The sequence below is a fragment of the Candoia aspera genome, chromosome 7 (genome assembly GCF_035149785.1).
Source record: "Candoia aspera isolate rCanAsp1 chromosome 7, rCanAsp1.hap2, whole genome shotgun sequence".
Taxonomy (NCBI): domain Eukaryota; kingdom Metazoa; phylum Chordata; class Lepidosauria; order Squamata; family Boidae; genus Candoia; species Candoia aspera.
In genome coordinates, this window is record NC_086159.1 from 66,652,130 (window position 1) to 66,671,916 (window position 19,787).

A 19,787-nucleotide genomic window follows, 5' to 3' on the forward strand; every position below is an offset into this window, starting at 1 on the left:
ATTGGCATACTGTTCAGTTTAATGGATTTTCAGTAACAATGGACATTCTGTCCCTTCGCAATTAGTTAAATCAAGTTTCACTCCTAGTAGCAAACTGAGGTTTGCAAAAGTCAGGAGGAGAGAAGGGAAGAAGTAGGGGGAAGCAAAAGAGCATGAACCCAAGATGTATTAATTAGATTCACACATCATATTAAGCCCCGGTTTGCTTAAGCATGTTTTGTTGAGCAAGCTACAATTGACTTGGTTCTCACACACAATGCTAACCACAGTGGCTAAGTGCATAAAGAATAAAGCATGTGCGTAATAATTGGAAGAAAATGAAAATTATTTAAATATCAAAACCAGAATTTAAAATATGCATTCCATATTCAAGCAACATCATGTTTCCAATTAACAGTGAGGGTGGAGCGGGGAGTCATTGTTCTTTGAAACCAAGTTCCAATTTTGTAGGCATGTGGATTTTTACTCCTATATCCATCTACTCTTCTATATGGATTGCATTGTCCAAAGAACACAGTATTCCATTGGTGAAAAGGTTTATCTATTTTAGTAAAAAAAAAAAAAAAAAAAGTGAGAGCACAGCAGAGGTGTAAAAAGCAGTGATAATTTGCATTTAGCTTGTATTTCCTGTCTATGGCAAAGAAATTGACTTCTGCCCTTTCTTTACAGTTTAGGAAATAGTTCTTGTTCCGAATATTTTTTTTCCTTCAGTGAGGTCATATTCTTAATTTAGTAACACTATTCATGCTTCCACAGAGTAGTATCTTGAAAGTGGGGCTCCAAACTGTTCAAAACTTTGGCCTCTATTCTAATAAAGGCTTTGTCTCTGTTGTATTCCCCAAACAGAAAGATGATTTGCTTTTTCAAACAATATTGATAGGATATTTAACAGAGAGTGCTTGTTAAGAATGGTGAAATGAAATAGCTTCCTTGTGATTTACATAAATGGAACTAAATAGAGGAAAGAGATGAACATATTCACAGGGATGTGTCTGTATTTGTAGATAAGATTAAGCCAGGATTTGCACACTACTGTTGAACAAGCCACAATGGCCTGTCTGAATCAAAAACAAACCAGCTACGTTATGGCGTAGTGTTTTGTGCGAACCATACCTGTGTTTAAATTTAAGTACTCCTGCTGATGTGATTTTCGTATGTCAATAGTACAGGCTTTTTTCAGTGCAGTCAAAACATGCTTCATGGTATCGTGATATCATTCCTCATACATTGATAAGCCATTCAAGTAAGAGGGTCATGCTTCAGATATTAGGACTCGTTAGCTCATTACATTTCATTCTAGCAGAGGGCTACAAATTAGGGCAACTTTCGTAAACTTTAGTGTTTTTGTATTTTCATATTGCAGAATTTAGCAATTAGTCAAACTGTCCAGCAGTGCTTCTAGCTTTCCACTTACAGGTAGTCCTCACTTACCAACTGGCAGCTCTGTCGCTAAACAACACAGTCATAAAATGAAATGTCATGTGACTGTGCCAACTTATGACATCAGTTCCAGCTGCAGTTGTGAAGCAAATCACCTGCAGTTGTTAAGTGCAATGTTACGTGGCCAGGACTTGCAACTTCCTGCCAGCTTCCCCATTGACTTTGCTTGTCAGAAGTCAGCTGTGAAGGTCACAAACGGTGATCATGTGACCACAGGATGCTGCAGCTGTCATAAATGTGTGCTGGTTGCCAAGCGCCCGAATCATGATCACATGACCATGGGGGTACTGCAGTAGCTGCAAATTTGGGGACCGGTCATAAGTCTCCTTTTTCAGTGCTGTCATAACTTTGAACAGTCACTGGCTGGTAAGTGAGGACTACATGTACTATTATACTATTTAAAATAGCTTTTTTTTAAAAAATGGAATTATATTTTTTGGAATAATAGTTTTTTTTAATGGAATTATATATTTTTTTAATTTCAGCATGTCTGTTTCTATCAATGCTCAGGTTCCTTTTGTGTTCATTTCTAGATGACAAAGCTGAATGGCATTTGCTACAGTAATTTGTTTAGTGCTGTATTTAACTGTCGCAGTAGATGTTAAAAAGCTTTGGAGAATTTCCACAGTGTACTGTAACAGTTGATATTGATTATGATAAAATTGGACTCCAGCCATTTCTCATGTAGTAGATGATATTTTTGTATTCTTAATATATGTGCCATGTGATATACAACATTGTTCTTCCTCTAAAGATTTTTGTTTGTTTCATATCTGTTCTTATTATAGTTATATAAAAAGAATCATGGCAATAATAGGTGCCCTAAATAGCAAAATTACAAAAGCTTCCTGTTGTAAAGCAGTTATGAATCATGGACAACATGAGGCTCATTTGTAAGTCTAAGCCATGCAAAGTAAGCATGCATAATTAATTCAGTTAATTAACTGAATTTCTTCTGCTTTGATTTCTTCAATAATAAGGTGTATTCCAAAAGAGTTTTTAATTATCCTTAAATTATATTTGACTTACATGCTTTCAGCCTCCTCACTGGAAAATCCTACTGATCCCTCAGGATTTTGAATTGCACTTACTAACAGTTTTGTAGTTTAAGAGCATTTATCTATTTATGTCACATTTAAATGACACATCAGAATTCTTCGAATGGTATATAGGTAAGTTAAAAATGTAAAGTGCAAGACAATAAAGATGATGCATGTTGTCCTTGCTTTCTGGATGTGGATATTGCAAAGAGGTCAACTGAGTACAAGAAAATAATAAAGCAAGATTTCAGGGATTAGAAACATATATCAGGGTTTTCTGTAGTTGTAATGCTTTGTGGGAATGACCTTGGGAGACAGGAGGAATAGCTGCAGACTAGACAACGGTCAGACAAGTGGCAGCTGAGTCCGTAGAAGAAGGAACGAGGGCATGGCAAAAGTCTCAGAAGGACCCTCCCTAGTTTCTTGGATTGTAAAGCCGAGCGGGGAGAGATGCACTTTCAGACTTTCAAGATTCTGTTGATGTAACCTTACAATAAAGTTAGAGCTAGTATTTCTGGGTGTGCTTCTTGTCTAAACTACCTCACAAAGCTGACAGTAGTACTTTAAAAAACTAATAATTTTATCCTTATTTATGTAAGCTATCATGGACTTCAGGACTCTTAATAGCTTCCACTGCAATATCCCATAGAGTTAGTTGTTTGAACTTTGGTATATATTATGATTTTGTGTGTGTGTGTGTTTGCGCCTTCGAGTCAGTTTTGACTCCTGGTATCCTCACAGTCTCACAGTTTCTAGCCTGATGCCTTAACCCCTACACCAAACTGGTTCATTATTATGTGCATTGCATTTTTTATATTTGCATTCAGGCATATGTTTTCTGTCCCTGAAATCAGTAAAACTCAGAAATAGTTAAATTTAGCAAGATCAAACCCCCAGGGTTTTCTGTATTTCACATGATTCAGAATTATATGACTTTCTTAAATTAAGCTTCAGTATTTCCTTTACTTAATGTTAACATTGAAATAGGGTACTAAATACAGCATTTGAAAGTCAGCGATTTCTGTCATTTTTCTGCCCTCTCTTTTTAAATTCTGCTTTGAAATTTTGCTTACCAAAATGCTACCCTGTATTTCCCTCTCCATTAAAAGAAACCCACATCACAGAATCAGATTTTGATTTAACATTATGTGGTACAGTCTTTATTTTGGTTGACCTTCCTGTATTTTAAACTTCTAAACAATCTAAATATGGTGTGCATTATTATTTCAGTGTTGTAAACTGAATGAGGATATTCTGGAAGAGGGAATAGGAAGCTACTTGCATTAGCCAGCTCTTCAAGAGAACGGACTTTACTTGCCTAACTTTTTCTCAAAAAATGTCACTGATCTCTTTTAGCATCTAGAAAGACAGTGCTAATTGTAATGAGAATTTTACTTTCTAAATAAAATTGGGGGTGGAGATGGCAGTGTGCAGTCTGTAGAGTACAAATAAGGAAGCAATTCCCTAAAGATACAAGCGATTTGATTACCCTGCTTTCTGCAGTCTGTAGCAGCTACTGAATATTTTGAAGAATTCCAACTATGCATCTGGTTGATACACATTGCAGAATGATCAATGGTAAAAGATGTGAAAGACACTATTGATTACTGGACAAGCCACTTCTAGGACCTTCCAAATCGGCCTATTGCTAATGAGTAATAAATGTTTAATAAATATTTAATATTCCCTATTCCTATTTTAGTCTGCAATGTTTATTTTCTGAAGATACTCAGCTTTGAATTTTAGAAACAATTTGCAGCAAAATATAAACAATTTTTCATTCTAATTGCATTTAAGAAGAAGTAGATGCATTCTTTTACTCGTTCGTAGGTAATTCGCATATTGTTTCTGAGTCGTTACGTATTTCCATATTACAGTGGATCAATCAGTTTACAAATTTGCCAAAACTTACAATTTTTTGTCTTCCATTTTTGCATGTGGAAATGTAATTAAAAAAAATAGCTATGATCAAAAGCAAGATTGCATATTTATTTAATGTATTAGGTTAACTTGTATTTCTCTTTCCACTATAGAATTTAAGACAATTAAAAACATCCAGAGACAATGCACTGAAAATCACAAAACAACTTAAAAATAAAGTATGTCCATTGAAACATTGGGATTTAAAATAAAAAAATAGATATGGAAATTTGCAGAAACCTCTTGGATTAGTAATGCAGAGATAAAGCAATGAAGCACCTAAGTAATCTTTGTTGTTAGACATGAAATCCTGATTCACTTAACTATTTTTCACTTCCCTACTTGATGTCTCCATTTGTATGTTTGACAAGAAATAACTACATTTACTACTTCTCTATTTCTGATGGGAAAGCTTCCATTTCTAGAATTGTATACTTTCAACTTGTCTTCCAAAAGAGGTGCACTAGTGGGGGTGATAAATGTAGTGAAGAATGCTCAGTTTCTCATATGACACAGGATCAGGGCCATATTCTACCTTGAAGAATCAATAGGAAAGAAACTCATGGAAAAACACTTGCAAACGGGTGAAAAAGGTGAAGTCACAGTTTGTGCAACCCTGGATAGTGTCAACTGGGAGGGATTTCGAAGCAGTGAGCTCCCTCAGTGCCCCTTGATCCTGCTTAGCATTCCTCTGTTAATTAGTAATAATTGTACTATTGCTTAGGACTTCTCTGAAACATCTGGAGTCTCTCTTGCAGTTCTAGTTCCTTGAAATTAACCTCCTGCTAAAACAGATAATTTAATTGTTGTGCAGTAGAAAGTGACTTATATTGTAACCTTCTTATTCTGTGCTGTAAGGGCAGCTTCTGTCTAAAGCTCTAGCAGATGACAGTAGAATGGAAATGTTGCCTGCTTTACTTATGAATTCTGTGTTTTTTTAAAAGAACAAGTTTGTCATGGGACAGTGAAAAATGGAAATGAACTCAGAACAAAACTTCAAAACTTGGGAACAGAACATTCAAAATGTCTGTTTCACACTCAGAAAGTTTTACATCCCCTTAGTGTGGAAATCTTCCTAATTTCTCATGTAACTTATGACTCTCTAAAAAAGAATTTTTGCCACTAAAAGAGAGGGCATAAATCAGTGCATTCTAATTTATATTGCTTAGAAATAATGATTAGAGGATACATATCATGAAAGGCAAACCAGTGGGCCATCCAAACCATTCAGTTAATCTGTAATCCATCTCACATCACCTGAATTAGTTTTTATCCACCCATTAATTCCAACCTCCAATAGCATTTTTCATAAGTACCCCTTTCATCATCACATAATTGTTCCCATAAATTAAAAATAAATAGGATGCATGGTTACCTTTGAGTGTTTAGAAATTTAGAAGACTTCTCTGTAAACAGCTAGCAGCAAGTTTCTCCTGATCAGTGAAGAGACCTGTCATAGGAAGGCACTTAGAAAGAAATGTGTCAATTGTGCTGTAACATGCATGGGATATATTAATTCTAAAATGAATAATAATTCAGTTGCTGGAATTTGTACCCCCATTCCATTCATCACAATAAATCTTGCTGAGGAGAACTTTGAGAATTGTGCTTGGAAAAGAATCACTTTCAATTTTAGGTAGCTGCCAAAGACAAGGGAGCTCTCTCCTTGCTTCAAAAAGGCACATAGAAGACAGTCAGCAGTTGAGGTGGTGATGAGATGTCTCCCACTGTACCTCATTAGTTAAACTGCTGTTGCTTCTGCTTGGATCCCCGTTTTTTGTGTTCCAAAATGCCCCTTCACCCGCTCCCCAGAAATCCTGAGGCCCAAGTTGCTGATTGAATGTTGCCAGCCATTTCCTACCACATGCAAATTCAACTCTCAAATGTCCTTGGGGAAAGAATTGACACTGAAACTTAAATTTAATCCATGTATTTTGCAGGGGACATGGTCAAGTAAAGAATGGTTCTTATTTTTGTTTCTATAAAGCATCCCTGGAGAAGATATAAAATATTTTCCTTCTGTCTTGTGTAACATCAGCAAAGAAAAGAGAGCCAGGCTTTTAAAAAGAGAATGGCAGAAATTGGGGGCGAGGGGCAGGAACAGGTGGCCAAAATGGTGAACTGGTGTCACAGGTAGTGAATTAGAGATCAAGCAGGAAAAAGCATAATTTTTGAAAGCCAAGTCAAGTATCTATTTTTTGTTCAGGACAAGAACCATGCCTCGTTCTCCTTGTCAACAAACAGAATTGTCAGGGCTTTTAGGTTTACATAATATGGTCCTGTGCTAGAGTGGCTCTTTGTTGGTTAAACATCATTTCATAGATTAATTTGCTTTGGGCAATTCATCAGTTTTCTAAATGCCTAAATTCTTGTCCAAAGAATGTTTTGGAAATTAACAGGAGGTTAATGGAAAAGAATATTTCATGCATTCATGATAGTAAAAAATGGAGGGTATAAAGTTAGAGGGATCCTCATTCTCTGTCAGTTATTTATTTAATTAATTTTTATCCCACCGTTATGATTTTTTATAAATAATTCAAGGAGGTGAACATACCTCATACTCCTTCCTCCTCCTGTTTTCCCCTATTTCACCCTGTGAGGTGAGCTGGGCTGAGAGAGAGTGACTGGCCCAAGGTCATCCAGCTGGCTTTCTTGCCTAAGGCGGGACTAGAACTCCCAATCTCCTGGCCCAGCACCTTAACCACTAGACCAAACTGGCTCTCAGTTATACAAAGGTCTGAAGAATTTACTGTCTTTTTATATTTGAACTATTTTTTTATTGTTGAGGCTTTACTTAGAAATTTAAACTATCTATAGTAGTTTACTTAATTTCTCATTTTTCATACTATTAAACTGGCTTAAATTTAATATGATGAATATATGAGAGTTATGAAATTTGTGTTTTTACTTTCTTCCTCTTTTGCATATGAAATAAAAATAACTTGTAACACTTTATTTTCTCCATATCAAGTTTTTTTTTAATAGATAAAGCGCAATCTGTGGTTGAAGTTTGTGTGGTTCATTTGAGTATGGAGCAGCCTAATGATTTTACAAGTGAGATAGCACTCTGTTTACTTCCATTGTACATTACCTGATTTAACAATCCTCTGTTGTAGGATGTTTTGGGAAAATGCATGAAAGCATTTCTGGGATGGTCTTTGATTCTTCCCTCTTTTATCTTTAGATGGCATCCACAGTGTTACAGCACTTTGCACCTTACGGGTTACCATCATCACTGATGACATGCTTACCAACAGTATCACCGTACGATTGGAAAACATGTCCCAAGAGAAGTTCCTTTCTCCTCTGCTGGCTCTCTTCGTGGAAGGTGTGGCTACTGTACTGTCAACAACCAAGGAGGGCATTTTTGTCTTCAACATTCAAAATGACACAGATGTTAGTTCCAATATTCTGAATGTGACATTTTCTGCCCTACTTCCCGGTGGCATTCGAAACAAATTCTTTCCCTCAGAAGACCTTCAAGAGCAGATATACCTCAACCGGACACTCCTCACACTGATATCTACTCAACGAGTATTGCCTTTTGATGATAACATTTGTCTGCGAGAACCTTGTGAAAACTACATGAAGTGTATATCTGTACTGAAATTTGACAGCTCCGCTCCCTTTATTAGTTCAAATACTGTACTTTTCCGACCCATACACCCCATCAATGGGCTGAGGTGTCGCTGTCCCCCTGGGTTTACTGGTGACTATTGTGAAACAGAGATTGACCTCTGCTATTCTAATCCATGCGGAAACAATGGCCTTTGTCGAAGTCGAGAGGGAGGCTACACTTGTGAATGTTATGAAGACTATACTGGTAAGTCATTCCTTGGTGCCTTAAATGTTGTACTTGCATTATGAATTCAGGAAAGGGCAGTCTTTTGCTTTCTCAATTAACCATAAAGTTAAATGTAACCATTAGAACAAATTTGAACTTAATTTCTAAATATAATTATAGGAAAGGCTTAGTCAGAAAATACGATTTTTATAGAAAAGTTGGTCCATGGCCCCTCCATTAAAGAACTTAAATTAGCTGAAATTAATATATATATAGGCAGGTATATGAACAAAAATGTCAGTACAATAAATTGGGGCAATATATGGCCCAAGTTCTGATGTAGTTCCATGGTTATCTTTTCCTCACATAACAGTGATAGCTTATTAGGGCATATGCTGTGAGAAATCCAGAGTCTCTGGAATTCAGGCAGCATATAAATTTAATAAATTATTATTATTATTAAGTCCAGACTGAAAAAATTTTGTTGGGTTGTTGGCATTCTCTGAATTTGTTTTTTCATGACATTTCATTACAGGTAGTCCTCAAGTTTTGACAGTAATTGGGACTGGAATTTCTGTCGCTAAGCAATGCGGTCATTAGGTGAAACATATGACCGCATCACTTAGTGATGGCAATCCCAACTCTCCGTTGCTGTCATTAACCGAATCCCACCAGTTGTTAGGTGAGGACCCACCTCTATCTAAGCCATTGTGGTGGATTCTGGCACTGCCGCTGGTTCCCAGGGAGGGAATGCATTCCAGACAGATACGAGGCTTTGCAGCCCGGACACTGTTGCTGGGAAGGTTAAGAGGTTCAGGGTAGCTGTGCCCTAGAGGCCTTCTAGGTTATTTGCCTTTAGGTTAGTTGAATAGCTTTAGTCTGGCAAGATTCTGTCTATATGGTGAGAACAATAAAGGACTAGTGTTGGAAATAACAGCTCAGCGTGGTTCTTAGCCTGGTACCTGACATCAATCTTGCCAGACTAAAGTCACTTAACTGAACCCCTTAACCTTCCCAGCAACAAAGTCTGGGCTGCGAAGCCTCTTATCTGTCTGGAATGCGTTCCCTCCCTGGGAACCAGTGGCAACGCCAGAATCCATCATATCACCCCCTCCTTCAGGAACACATTCCATCACAGCCATTCCTGGTTTCGTTTTTCCCAGCCCTGAGCCTTGGTAAGGTAAAGGGACTGCCTCCTCTTGAACTCGCCCACTTGCTTATCTCTGTCCCCCCCATCGGCCCTTTGGCTGCCCTGCAGAGTGGCATTCCTCAGCCACCCACCGCCACCCCTGGGCCTCAATTTCCCCCTCAGTGCCGCCAACAAGGAGTGCTGCATCAAGACCCACACCATGGCCAGCCACCCCAGTGCCACAGCACAAAACCCCTGCTACCCTGCACTCTGCAGGCCCTGTTGCGCCCAACTGATCTTAACCATCTTCATTCTGCTGCTGAAGAAGCATGCCCAGCCTTGCCCTATGCGAGGCAGCTGTTGGCCATGCCAGACCTTCTTCCCGAGCTGTTTTCCAAATAGTGCGCCCCGTTCTCATGATGCTTCAGAAGGCCTCAGAAGCCGAGGAGTGCCTCTGTGGAGGGTAGCCAAAAGGGCAGAGATGGGAGGTAGATAGGTGGGGGGAGTTGAAGTGCCTCTGCAGTCATAAGTGCAGGTAGGCTGCCAAGCGCCCAAATTTTAATCATGTGAGCAAAATGCTGCAATGGCCATACCTTTGGGGACTGGGCGTAAGTACCATTTGTTCAGTGCAGCTGTAACTTCAACTGGTCATAACTCAAGGACTACCTGTACCTACCTAGGTAACATCTTCAATGTTACCCCCTGTCCCCATCTTGAAGAATAAACATTTGAGTATATCAGAGAAGCACAAAAAACTGTTTTGGTCATGGGAATTTCTGCTACCAGATGAGAAGCAAACAGCTAGTATAAATGCTGTTCAGAATAGCTGGTTAAATGCTTGGAAGGCAAGATGGAGGCATCAGGTTCATGGAATATATCTTCTTCCGTCTTTTGACCACAGTTCATCAGTTAACAAATGGTTTATTTGGCATTTCCAAATGGGACCTGCAAAACTGTCTACTTTATATTGAAGAGAATGTATTCTGCACTTATTAGACTAGTGATAATGAATAAAGCTACTTGGTAGCCAGTTTCATAGTGGGAGTTCTAGAAGCAAATTGGAAATTTTTGCAAATGAGGTACCTCATTGTACATACACTATATTTAGTTCTTGTTTTATGAGGAAAATCTGCTTTTATTTTTTAAATGAATAAATAAAATGCATGATGGGGAATCCAGCATGGCACAGTTCCCTATCACTGTCAAGTGTAAAGGCAAAATTACTTATGCTGCAGACAAGCTGCAATCCTTGGGATAATTTCTGGGAAGACTTTCAGCCGGAAACTGCTGAACAGTGAGATTTACATTTAGGTAAAACTTGTATATGATTGTGTTTTAAATATGAATAACAAGATTCTGAGTTTGATCACTGGCAGAGTATAAGATAAATTGATTTAACATAAGGCCAATTTGCATTTCTCATCTCAAAACTTCCTGAGGTAAAATTCTACTTACATTCTTTATTCCAAACCACAATTAGTGGAATGTATTGAAAGGGAGAGATAGGAGCATTACTTTCCCACTGAATGGTTTCTCTGAACAAAAAATCGATTGATATTTCCTGCTGTTGAGTGTGGTCTTATCCCTTGTTGGTATTAATGTTGCAGGGGCAGGGACAGTATCTGCTGGATCGAAACTTACATCATTTCCTCAGACAAAGATGATCCAGGCCCATCACCTACAACAGTCATGGAAACAGCACAGATAGTCCACCTTCCCTTAATTGCTGTCCGTTGAGGGAACTGTAGATAGTGACTCTGCCAGTCCAAAATTGTTGTTTCAGTCTTTTCGTTTGTCTTGTTGCTCCCTTTTGGGATATCTACGTAAGCTTGCTATAACCAACATCTACTTTTGTAGGTGCTTTATCTTCACTGAGAGATTGCTTGAGAACAAGTTATTCTTAAACTTATTTTTAAATATGGGTTATTTGAAGCTACAAAAGATGCATGGGAGTTGAAGCATAGTACCAAAATAGTAATAGGCCACATTGTGAAATGAAATGGCTACCATCTTGGAAATTGCATTAAACGTCTTTTCAGATGATCCTGCAGTTAGGAAAGTCTGGCCATGGAGCATGCAAACTTACATGTGGATGTGGAGTGAGTGTTTCATCAAGGAAGAATAATCTTTGGCATGGACCAATCTGATGGGCATCACTCCAGAAATAGTTCAGTGTGATTCAATGCCTAAATCAGGATTGAGAATCTGAAAAACAGAACTCCGTAGACTAGATATGCAAAGTGCTATAATTTGTTTCAGAATAGGATGAAATTTTCAGGAACACTATGCCTTATGTGCAGGTAACATATACCACATTCTGTAGAAACTAGTACATTGATTTTGAGCTTCATTCCTTTAAAATCTAGGATTTTAAATAAGCTGGCTTGGAGAAAAATGTGGAAAGTTGCAGTGATAATAGCCAATTGTGTAGGAGCAGCCATACCTGCTTCCAAATAAATAGACTGAAAGAATTTTGTGCAAAAGGTAGGACTGATTATAAGGAAGAATAATACCCGTCCTAAAAATGTGGTGGCGTTGATTCTTGGGGATTGAGACAGAAATAAAAAGAGACCTGCTGATCTTTTCCATTTACTCTTGTTGCCATGACACTGTGAAAATTAATTCTTAGAATTTCTGTATTAGAGTTGCATCTAAAGAATATAATAGGTTACCCATGTGGATAAATAAAGTACCAATACACAACTATCAGTATAATCTGGGATGTGGCCAAATCCTTTAATATTCATATTAAGGGATTCATATTTGTTGGGCAAAGGCTGGTTATGTAGGAAATGTGTAATAATACATACCAGAACCTTTCTATTCTTTTTTCTGTGTTGCCATAGACTTAAAAGATTGAGTTATTCTTGTTGAAATGATAATACACAAAAGAATGCAACATTCTTTGGAAGATCTAAAATTTCACTCTATCCTATTAAGAAACATCCTAGACAAATAATCTAAAAGTAAAGATACTTTGAAAATAGCGTAAGAATTTCCAGTTCTTTGCTATGATATACTGACTATAATAGAAATATACTTTTATCCCTGAACATCTTGATTTCCTCTAGAACACAATTATGTCCCAATAAAAAGCCTTCTTTTCTTACTTGTTTCCATTTTCCCCAATACTCTGAAGCTTTCCATTGTTGGATGTAATTTATACATGATGAAAGTTTCTCAGCCTTCAGGAGTCTTCTGTTTCAAGGAGTAAGGTACACAGAGCTTTTATAAACTATTTCTGAAATGGAAATACCCACTAATTATAATTATCTGGAACGACTGCCCTTCCTGTGATGCAAGGAGGTGAGTGATAAGGAGACATAATATTTGTGGGTTTCAATCAGATCTGGAACAAACAATTTCATTTTTTTAAAGCCAACATGCACCATCTACCTATGTGCTTAGAAAAAAACAAATGAACTTAAAGAACTTAAGTATTTCCAAAAGGATTTCTCTCTCTCTCTCCTTTAACTAGGAAGCAAGGAGTATATTTCTTTAATTTTGGCTTAATGTGTTCCATGAAAATATATGCTTTGCTGTACTATATCCATGAAACATGTACAATCGTAACCACTGGCTGAAATTTCTCTGATTGCAAATTAGTATTGTAACCTGACAAGTTAAAGATTTTTCTCAGTCGGGATAGCACATGGTGTTTGAAACATGTGCTGGGGCAATGTGTAAAAAAAATGCTTAAGAGCTGGGACAAAAAAATCAGTTTATTTAATTTTTTTAACTATTTATTTATTTAAAAGATTTGTATGGCTGCCCACCTTAAAACACAACTCTGGTTGGCTCACAGCAACAATAAAGCCCAGAACTATAAAAACCATAAAAACATAAAACTGTAAAACACAACACAAACCTGGTGCCTCAGTCATCCCCTTTGCAGTGCCCCAACAACCAACCCAAAACACCCTCACTCTCAGGGTCGCAACTGGGGGGACAAACAGGGCATGTGCCCGAGGCGCCGCGCTGGGGGTGGTGCCAAAACGGGCATGGAATCCATGTTTGCCCCGGGTGACACCTAGTTGCGGTCTTGCTCACTCTACCCAGGTGCCTGCATAAAAAGCCAGATCTTGATGGCCTTCCGGAAGGCTAAAAGGGTGAGGGCTTGCCAGATCACTGGGGGGAAGGTGTTCCATATGGTAGGGGCAGCCAAAGAAAAAAGGCATGCTTCCGAGATCCCCTCAGATGGCAAAATTTCCGGGAAGGGGACCTGGAGCGTGCCTACCCTATCTGATCTGGTAGGATGGGCAAATACTTTCAGGGAGAGGCGGTCCTGGAAATAACCTGGTCTCATGCCAGATAGGTCTTTAAAGGTGATAACCAGCACTTTGAATTGCACCCAGCAGGAAACTGGAAGTCAGTGCAGCTGGCAGAGGTGTAACATGGGCAAACCTACAAGTGCCCAGACTATACACACCGCTGCATTCTGCACCAGTTGCAGCTTATGAGTGGTCTTCAAGGACAGCCCCATGTAAAGCACATTTTATTTATTTATTTATCTATCTATCTGTCAACCATATTTTTATCACCGCCCATCTCCCCCACATGGGGGACCCTGGGCAGTTCACAGTAAAAACAATTTAAAATTCAATAAAATTATAAATAATACCAATATTTCAATAAATATAAAATACAATAAAATACAAATAAGGGCAAATTAAATTCAGCCCATAAGGGATAAGGCTGGTCCCTGCAGGGCTAGGGAACTAACCAGCCCCAAGAATGGCTCTTCCTCTCCCTACTTCAAGCATGGTGACAAAACCAGGTTTTCAGCTGTTTTCTGAAGTCCAGAAGAGTGGGGGCTAACCGCATTTTCGGGGGAAGGACTGCAGTAATTACATTACAGTAATGCAACGGGAAGTGACTAAGGCATGAGTAACCGTAAGCAAGGCCTCCCAGTCCAAGAAAGAGCTCAATTGGCACCCAATATGAATCTGTGCAAAGGCCCCCCTAGCCACATCTGCCACCTGTTCATCAAGATTTAATTTACATTTTAAATTAATTAAATTAGAGTTAATATGCATACTCTCCAGTCGTGTATTTAATATTTCTTCCATCAGATTAAAAATTACTTGATAATAGTATTTGAAGGCTTCTGGACCATAACCACAGTCTTCGGAGGTTGGAAACTGAACTTCTGAGCTAAAGTGTGTGCCTGACCCTTGAATAATGTGGAAAATTGCATCCACTATTTCTGTTCTCTCCCCCTCTTTTTTTTTTTTAATACCATACTCTTTGGTGAGGGGGAAACACTAAAGCCCTGCTTACCATAGCAAATGGGTACAGGAAAGAGAGGTCAAAAGGTTGTGGAAAATGTGTATTTCAACTATACATTGCAAGCATACCATTTTGAGCTGCATATGTTTTCAGTGTGGAAAGACCTGTCAACGTTGGGAAGGAAGAAAAAAGTAACTGATGAATTTGTTTGCATAATAATAACACATGACATATAGTATATTATTACATGTCTTCCCTGAAGTAGTGCCTTCCACATAAATTCAGTCAGCTGCTATGATCCCACAGCCATATTGGCTGGCAGACAACAGGAACTGAAGTCCATCACATTGAAGGAAGCTGGCTGGGGAAGGCTGTTGTAGAACACTGGTATAGAAGACAACAAGGTTCTTACCTCTTTTAGCTCAGTGGGTGAACTTGAGCCAGATACTCTCTATAATCTTCCCACAGGATGGTTGTGAGAATACACTAAAAAACTGTGTGTACTCCATTAATCTCCTGCAGAAGAGGCAGGTTTTAAATAAAGGAGTAAACCTATTCTTAGTTTGTAAAATAAAACTTCTTGTTATCTAGAAGGCAAAGTGTTCTCTTAACTGGACAATTAATATTTAGTTTTTTAACATATGATAATTCTATATAGCCAGTTTGGTCTAGTGGTTAAGGTGCTGGGCTAGAAACCAGGAGGCTGTGAGTTCTAGTCCCGCCTTAGGCATGAAAGCCGGCTAGGTGAGCTTGGGCCAGTCCCTCTCTCTCAGCCCAACTCACCTCACAGGGTTGTTGTTGTGGGAAAAATAGGAGGAGGAAGGAGTATGAGGTATGTTCGCCGCCTTGAGTTATTTATTAAAATAATAAAGGCAGGATAAAAATAAAATATACAAATACAGATACAAATAAAATATACAAATACAAATAAAAAAATAACACCTTGTTTTTTCTTTCCCAATGTTTAACAAGGAGTATTTGATTACTGTTTTTCTGAGTCAAAGGACTGTAAATGGTCTCCCCATTATTCATTATTCTGCCAAGATATTACTGTGTGTGTGGGTGAGTGGGTGTGTATACACACACACAAACACACACACACACATACATATAAAGTCAATTCTGTCTTACCTTAATATTGACCTTATGGAATGCTGCTATAAAAAATAATCAGATTATTCCCTTCAGTCTCTTCTGCTGATTTCTGAGCTGTCTCACTGGTTATATTTGTCTTCAGAGGGCACCATCAGTTGACCTACTGAAAGAGCCCCAGGTGCCATGCCTTTATCCAATACATTCTGCACCCTCCAGCCCCCAACCTTGCATCTGGATTTTTTTTGCCTGCAGAAATATTTTCAGAGATCAAAGTCTTGGACTGTCTCTTTTGAAATCTAGTCCAGAGATTCAGTATTCTTGTTTGCTCTTTTTTTAATTAGTTTTCAAATGGTTTGACAGCATTTCTGATGTTACAAAAGCAGTTTAAAGTGCTAGAATTAAAGAAGCTTTGTGTGTGAAAGTGATACACCTAATATCAGTATAATCACCGTATTTTCCAGTCTCCATCCAGAGACATTTAGTGTTTTACCTTGGTAATGTGCTGCCATCATGGACTGGAAAAAGTTGTTGCTGTTGAGAAACATAGTCATGATTTAGCAATCATCTGAGATAGAAGAATCTAAGACTCATGTGATTTTCTGCAACACATTGTGAATACAGATGGGAAAAACAAAGCTATAGGGTAAACTTGGACCAAGGATTGTATTTCCAGAGTGCAATGGGTTCCAGGTCTAAGAAGAAAAGTGCTTTTTACACTCATTAAAAAAAATAACATTGCTAAAGTGATCTTGAAAGCCAGTTTGATCTAGTGGTTAAGGCACCAGACTAGAAACCGGGAGACTGTGAGTTCTAGTCCTGCCTTAGGCATGAAAGCCAGCTGGGTGACCTTGGACCAGTCACACACACTCTGCCCTAGGAAGGAAGCAGTGGCAAACCGCCTCTGAAAAACCTTGCCAAGAAAACTGCAGGGACTAGTACAGGCAGTTGCTGAGGATCGGACATGATGGAATGGCAAAAAAAAAGAAAGAAGTGATCTTATTAAATAAAGGATCATTGCAAAACTTTGAACCCCAGTTTGTTCATTTCAGTCTTTTCAGTTGCCTTTTAAATGAACTACTGTAGATGACTCCAAAGAACATTTTATTATAAAATATTACAATCCATAAAACCGTAAAAAGAAAAATCTAACAGTATTATGGTAGCAATCTCCATAGGTATGTTCATCTACTTTGGTTATCATCAGTGAATCAACATTAATTTGGGGGAAAGCATCTGTAACATAACTGTTGCTTGTACCATTATTTTCATCTGTTTCTCAGTGGCCAAAAACTTGTATGTAATGTTTGTGCAAAAAAGAAAAAATAAAGCCAGGCTCAGAAGAAAATAAGTAATCTTCCTTTTAAATAGTTAAACTAGGAGTTAATAAGTTAGCAGTAATCTATGCTGCGATACTGCTTTTATCAAATTCCACTTTCCCACTTGTGTGAATAGTAAACAGTAATTCAGCAAGTTAGATTTCTTTACAGCTGAAATTTACTCAGTCTTCTAAAAGTAATTTGTCTTATTAGGGGTCAGGTGTTGGTACAGGGCTGTTTGCCTTACCTTGAGGTAGCTCTAAAAAAATTAACAAATAAAGAGGAGTTTTCAATCACAGTAGAGCAATTCCCCAGTCTTGTTTTAGATATAGATATCTAAAGATACAGATATATAGATATAGATATTTCTTGTCCAGGTTTTAAAAAAAATCATAATTGGTTCCTAGGGAAAGAATAGGATTGATGGAATGCTTTTTAAGCCCAGAAGAGCAGAATAGAATATTTCATATAAATAAATAAATTCTCAAGTATTATATTTTCTTCTTGCTCAGTTTTAACTTAAAGTGGTATGAGAAATGAGTACACAGAAAGAGCACCTTTACTCCTTATCCCTCAGAAAGGCAAATATTCTATCTTGCTGCCTATCCATACCTCCACTCTTAAGTTGCTCCTGTCTGTCATTCATGCCAACTGGACTCTAAACTGGCTTAAGGAGGTTTGTTGAGTTTGGAATTTTCAGCAGTGACTGTCTGGGCGTCCAGACTGCCAACTACCCCAGGATGCAAGAAAACTGCAAGAAAAACAGTTATCAATCACTTTACTTTCTATGGTGGGTCTTATTTAATCATGTATACTTTTATATTAATGTGTTTATGTTTATATTTGTATGAAAAGTTTAGTTAAATTTATACATCTAAATTTAAAGCATCAAAAGGCACAACAACCAGCTTTAAAATAAATCTTTCTTTCTTGCATTTTCCCAATTTTAACTCATTAAACTCATACGTTGCAGCTGTTGTTACCAATGTTATTTTGCTAGCATGTTGCTTGTAATACTTGCCTGACATGCAGGACTTCTAGTTCAAAACCTGGCAGAAATGTTTCCCTCTCTCTCTCTGTTTTTTAAATTACTATTTTAAAGAAGCCCAATGAAAAACTAGCTAGGTTGTGGAAATAAAAATAGTAATTAAAAAAAATGTTTGTTAGGTCTGGAACCTATGAAGCTACTTTGCTAACAGAAGCAGAGATTACAGGGTGGCAACCACTGACCCAATTAAGGGGACATTCCTGTCTCTGTACAGTAGCCAATCAAAGTGCAAGAATTCATCCAGAGAAAGTAAAATACAGAAGACAAATTGGACAGAGGTTTTTGATCCAGCACAAACTGGAATTCATGACTTTCAACTTGGAGCAGGAAAGCATGGGTATACATCGCATTTGTAGTGGGCTGAAGACGGGGTAGAAAGTGCCATCCGCCTTCGCCCTCTGGAAAGGAGTGGTGGCCTACACTCATGATGGGCCTGCTTGGCAGTGAGATTGGCTTCCCAAGGAAGTTTTATTGAGATGCACGAGTCTCCCGGTACTCTGTACGCTTTGGAACTGAATTTAAATTCTACGAAGAATCATACTTTTTGCTGAGTACAGGTAGTCCTCACTTAACCACCATTTGTTTAGTGATGGTTTGGACTTACAACAGTGTTGAAAAATGACTTACAACCGGTTCTCACACTTATGACCATCGCAGCATTCCCATGGTCACGTGATCACAATATGGGTGCTTGGCAACTGGTTCGCATTTATGACCGTCGCACTGTCCCGTGGTTACGTGATCACCATTTTCAACCTTCCCCACTGGCTTTTGGCAAGCAAAATCAATGGGGAACCATGTGGTTCGCTTAACACCCCCCCCAAAAAAGGTCATAAAATCAAGTCAGATTCACTTAATGACTGCTTTGTTTAGCAACTGAAATTCCGATCCCAATTGTGGTTGTTAAGCAAGGACTACCTGTAGTAATATTTATTAGTATTTACAGTAAACTTCCAGGCTATTCTAGAAATCGTCAAAGGGGGCACTGTACAGGTAGTCCTCGCTTAACGACCACAATTGAGACTGGAATTTTGGTTGCTAAGCAAAGCAATCATTAAGTGAATCCGACCCCAATTTTATGACATTTTTTGCAGTGGTCATTAAGCAAATCACTGCAGTCATTAAGCGAACCATGTGGTTGTTAAGCAAATCTGTCAGGGATGTTATTTCCATGGCAAAGCAGTCTGGGAAATGTAAGAATGCGAGGCAGAGAAAAAGTGCTGTCTAATGGTCTGATGCAATGTCCAGCACAAGACAGTCACAAGACAATAACAGAGCAGGCTGATGCAAGGTGACATTTGATTGGCTAGCAGCCACATAAATATAGAAGCAAAGCATAGGCATTCTCTCTCTCATTTGTGAAAAGTCTTCCTGTTACTCTGCCAGTTTGTTTGACAATTTAACTGCTGTATTTGGATACTGGATTTACTGTACACTGGACTATATTTATTGGATTATGGACGTTGGTTTCTCTATGGAATTTGTATCCTTTATATACCAACAACTTCTAGAGTGCTATGTGTAAGTGTTATTCTTCTTTGCACATTTTTCTGTAAATAAACGGGTAAATAGTGCACCACAAGTACTGATATTTTTTTAACCCCAGGGACACAACGCTTAGTGGAATTCTCTCCCCAGCAGGTTATGGGCCCAGATGTCCTATTGTCTGGGTTAATAGAACTTACTGCGTGGCGAATATTTTTTTGTGGTGCACAATTTGTTTTTCTTTTTTGAGCACGTTGCACGGAGTTGTGTGGTCACTGTCAACATGCAGTTTTTTTCTACC

The 19,787-nt window shown here is 38.2% G+C and overlaps 1 protein-coding gene across 1 annotated transcript in view; it reads left to right on the forward strand.

The window, feature by feature from the left end:
* Positions 1–19,787, forward strand: part of LOC134501513 (cadherin EGF LAG seven-pass G-type receptor 1-like) — a 91,818-nt gene that overhangs the window by 53,948 nt on the left and 18,083 nt on the right. Inside the window, exon 2 of the mRNA XM_063309354.1 lies at positions 7,585–8,223. Within this exon, the coding sequence (XP_063165424.1) occupies positions 7,585–8,223 (639 nt within the window). The remainder of the gene's footprint in view (positions 1–7,584; positions 8,224–19,787) is intronic.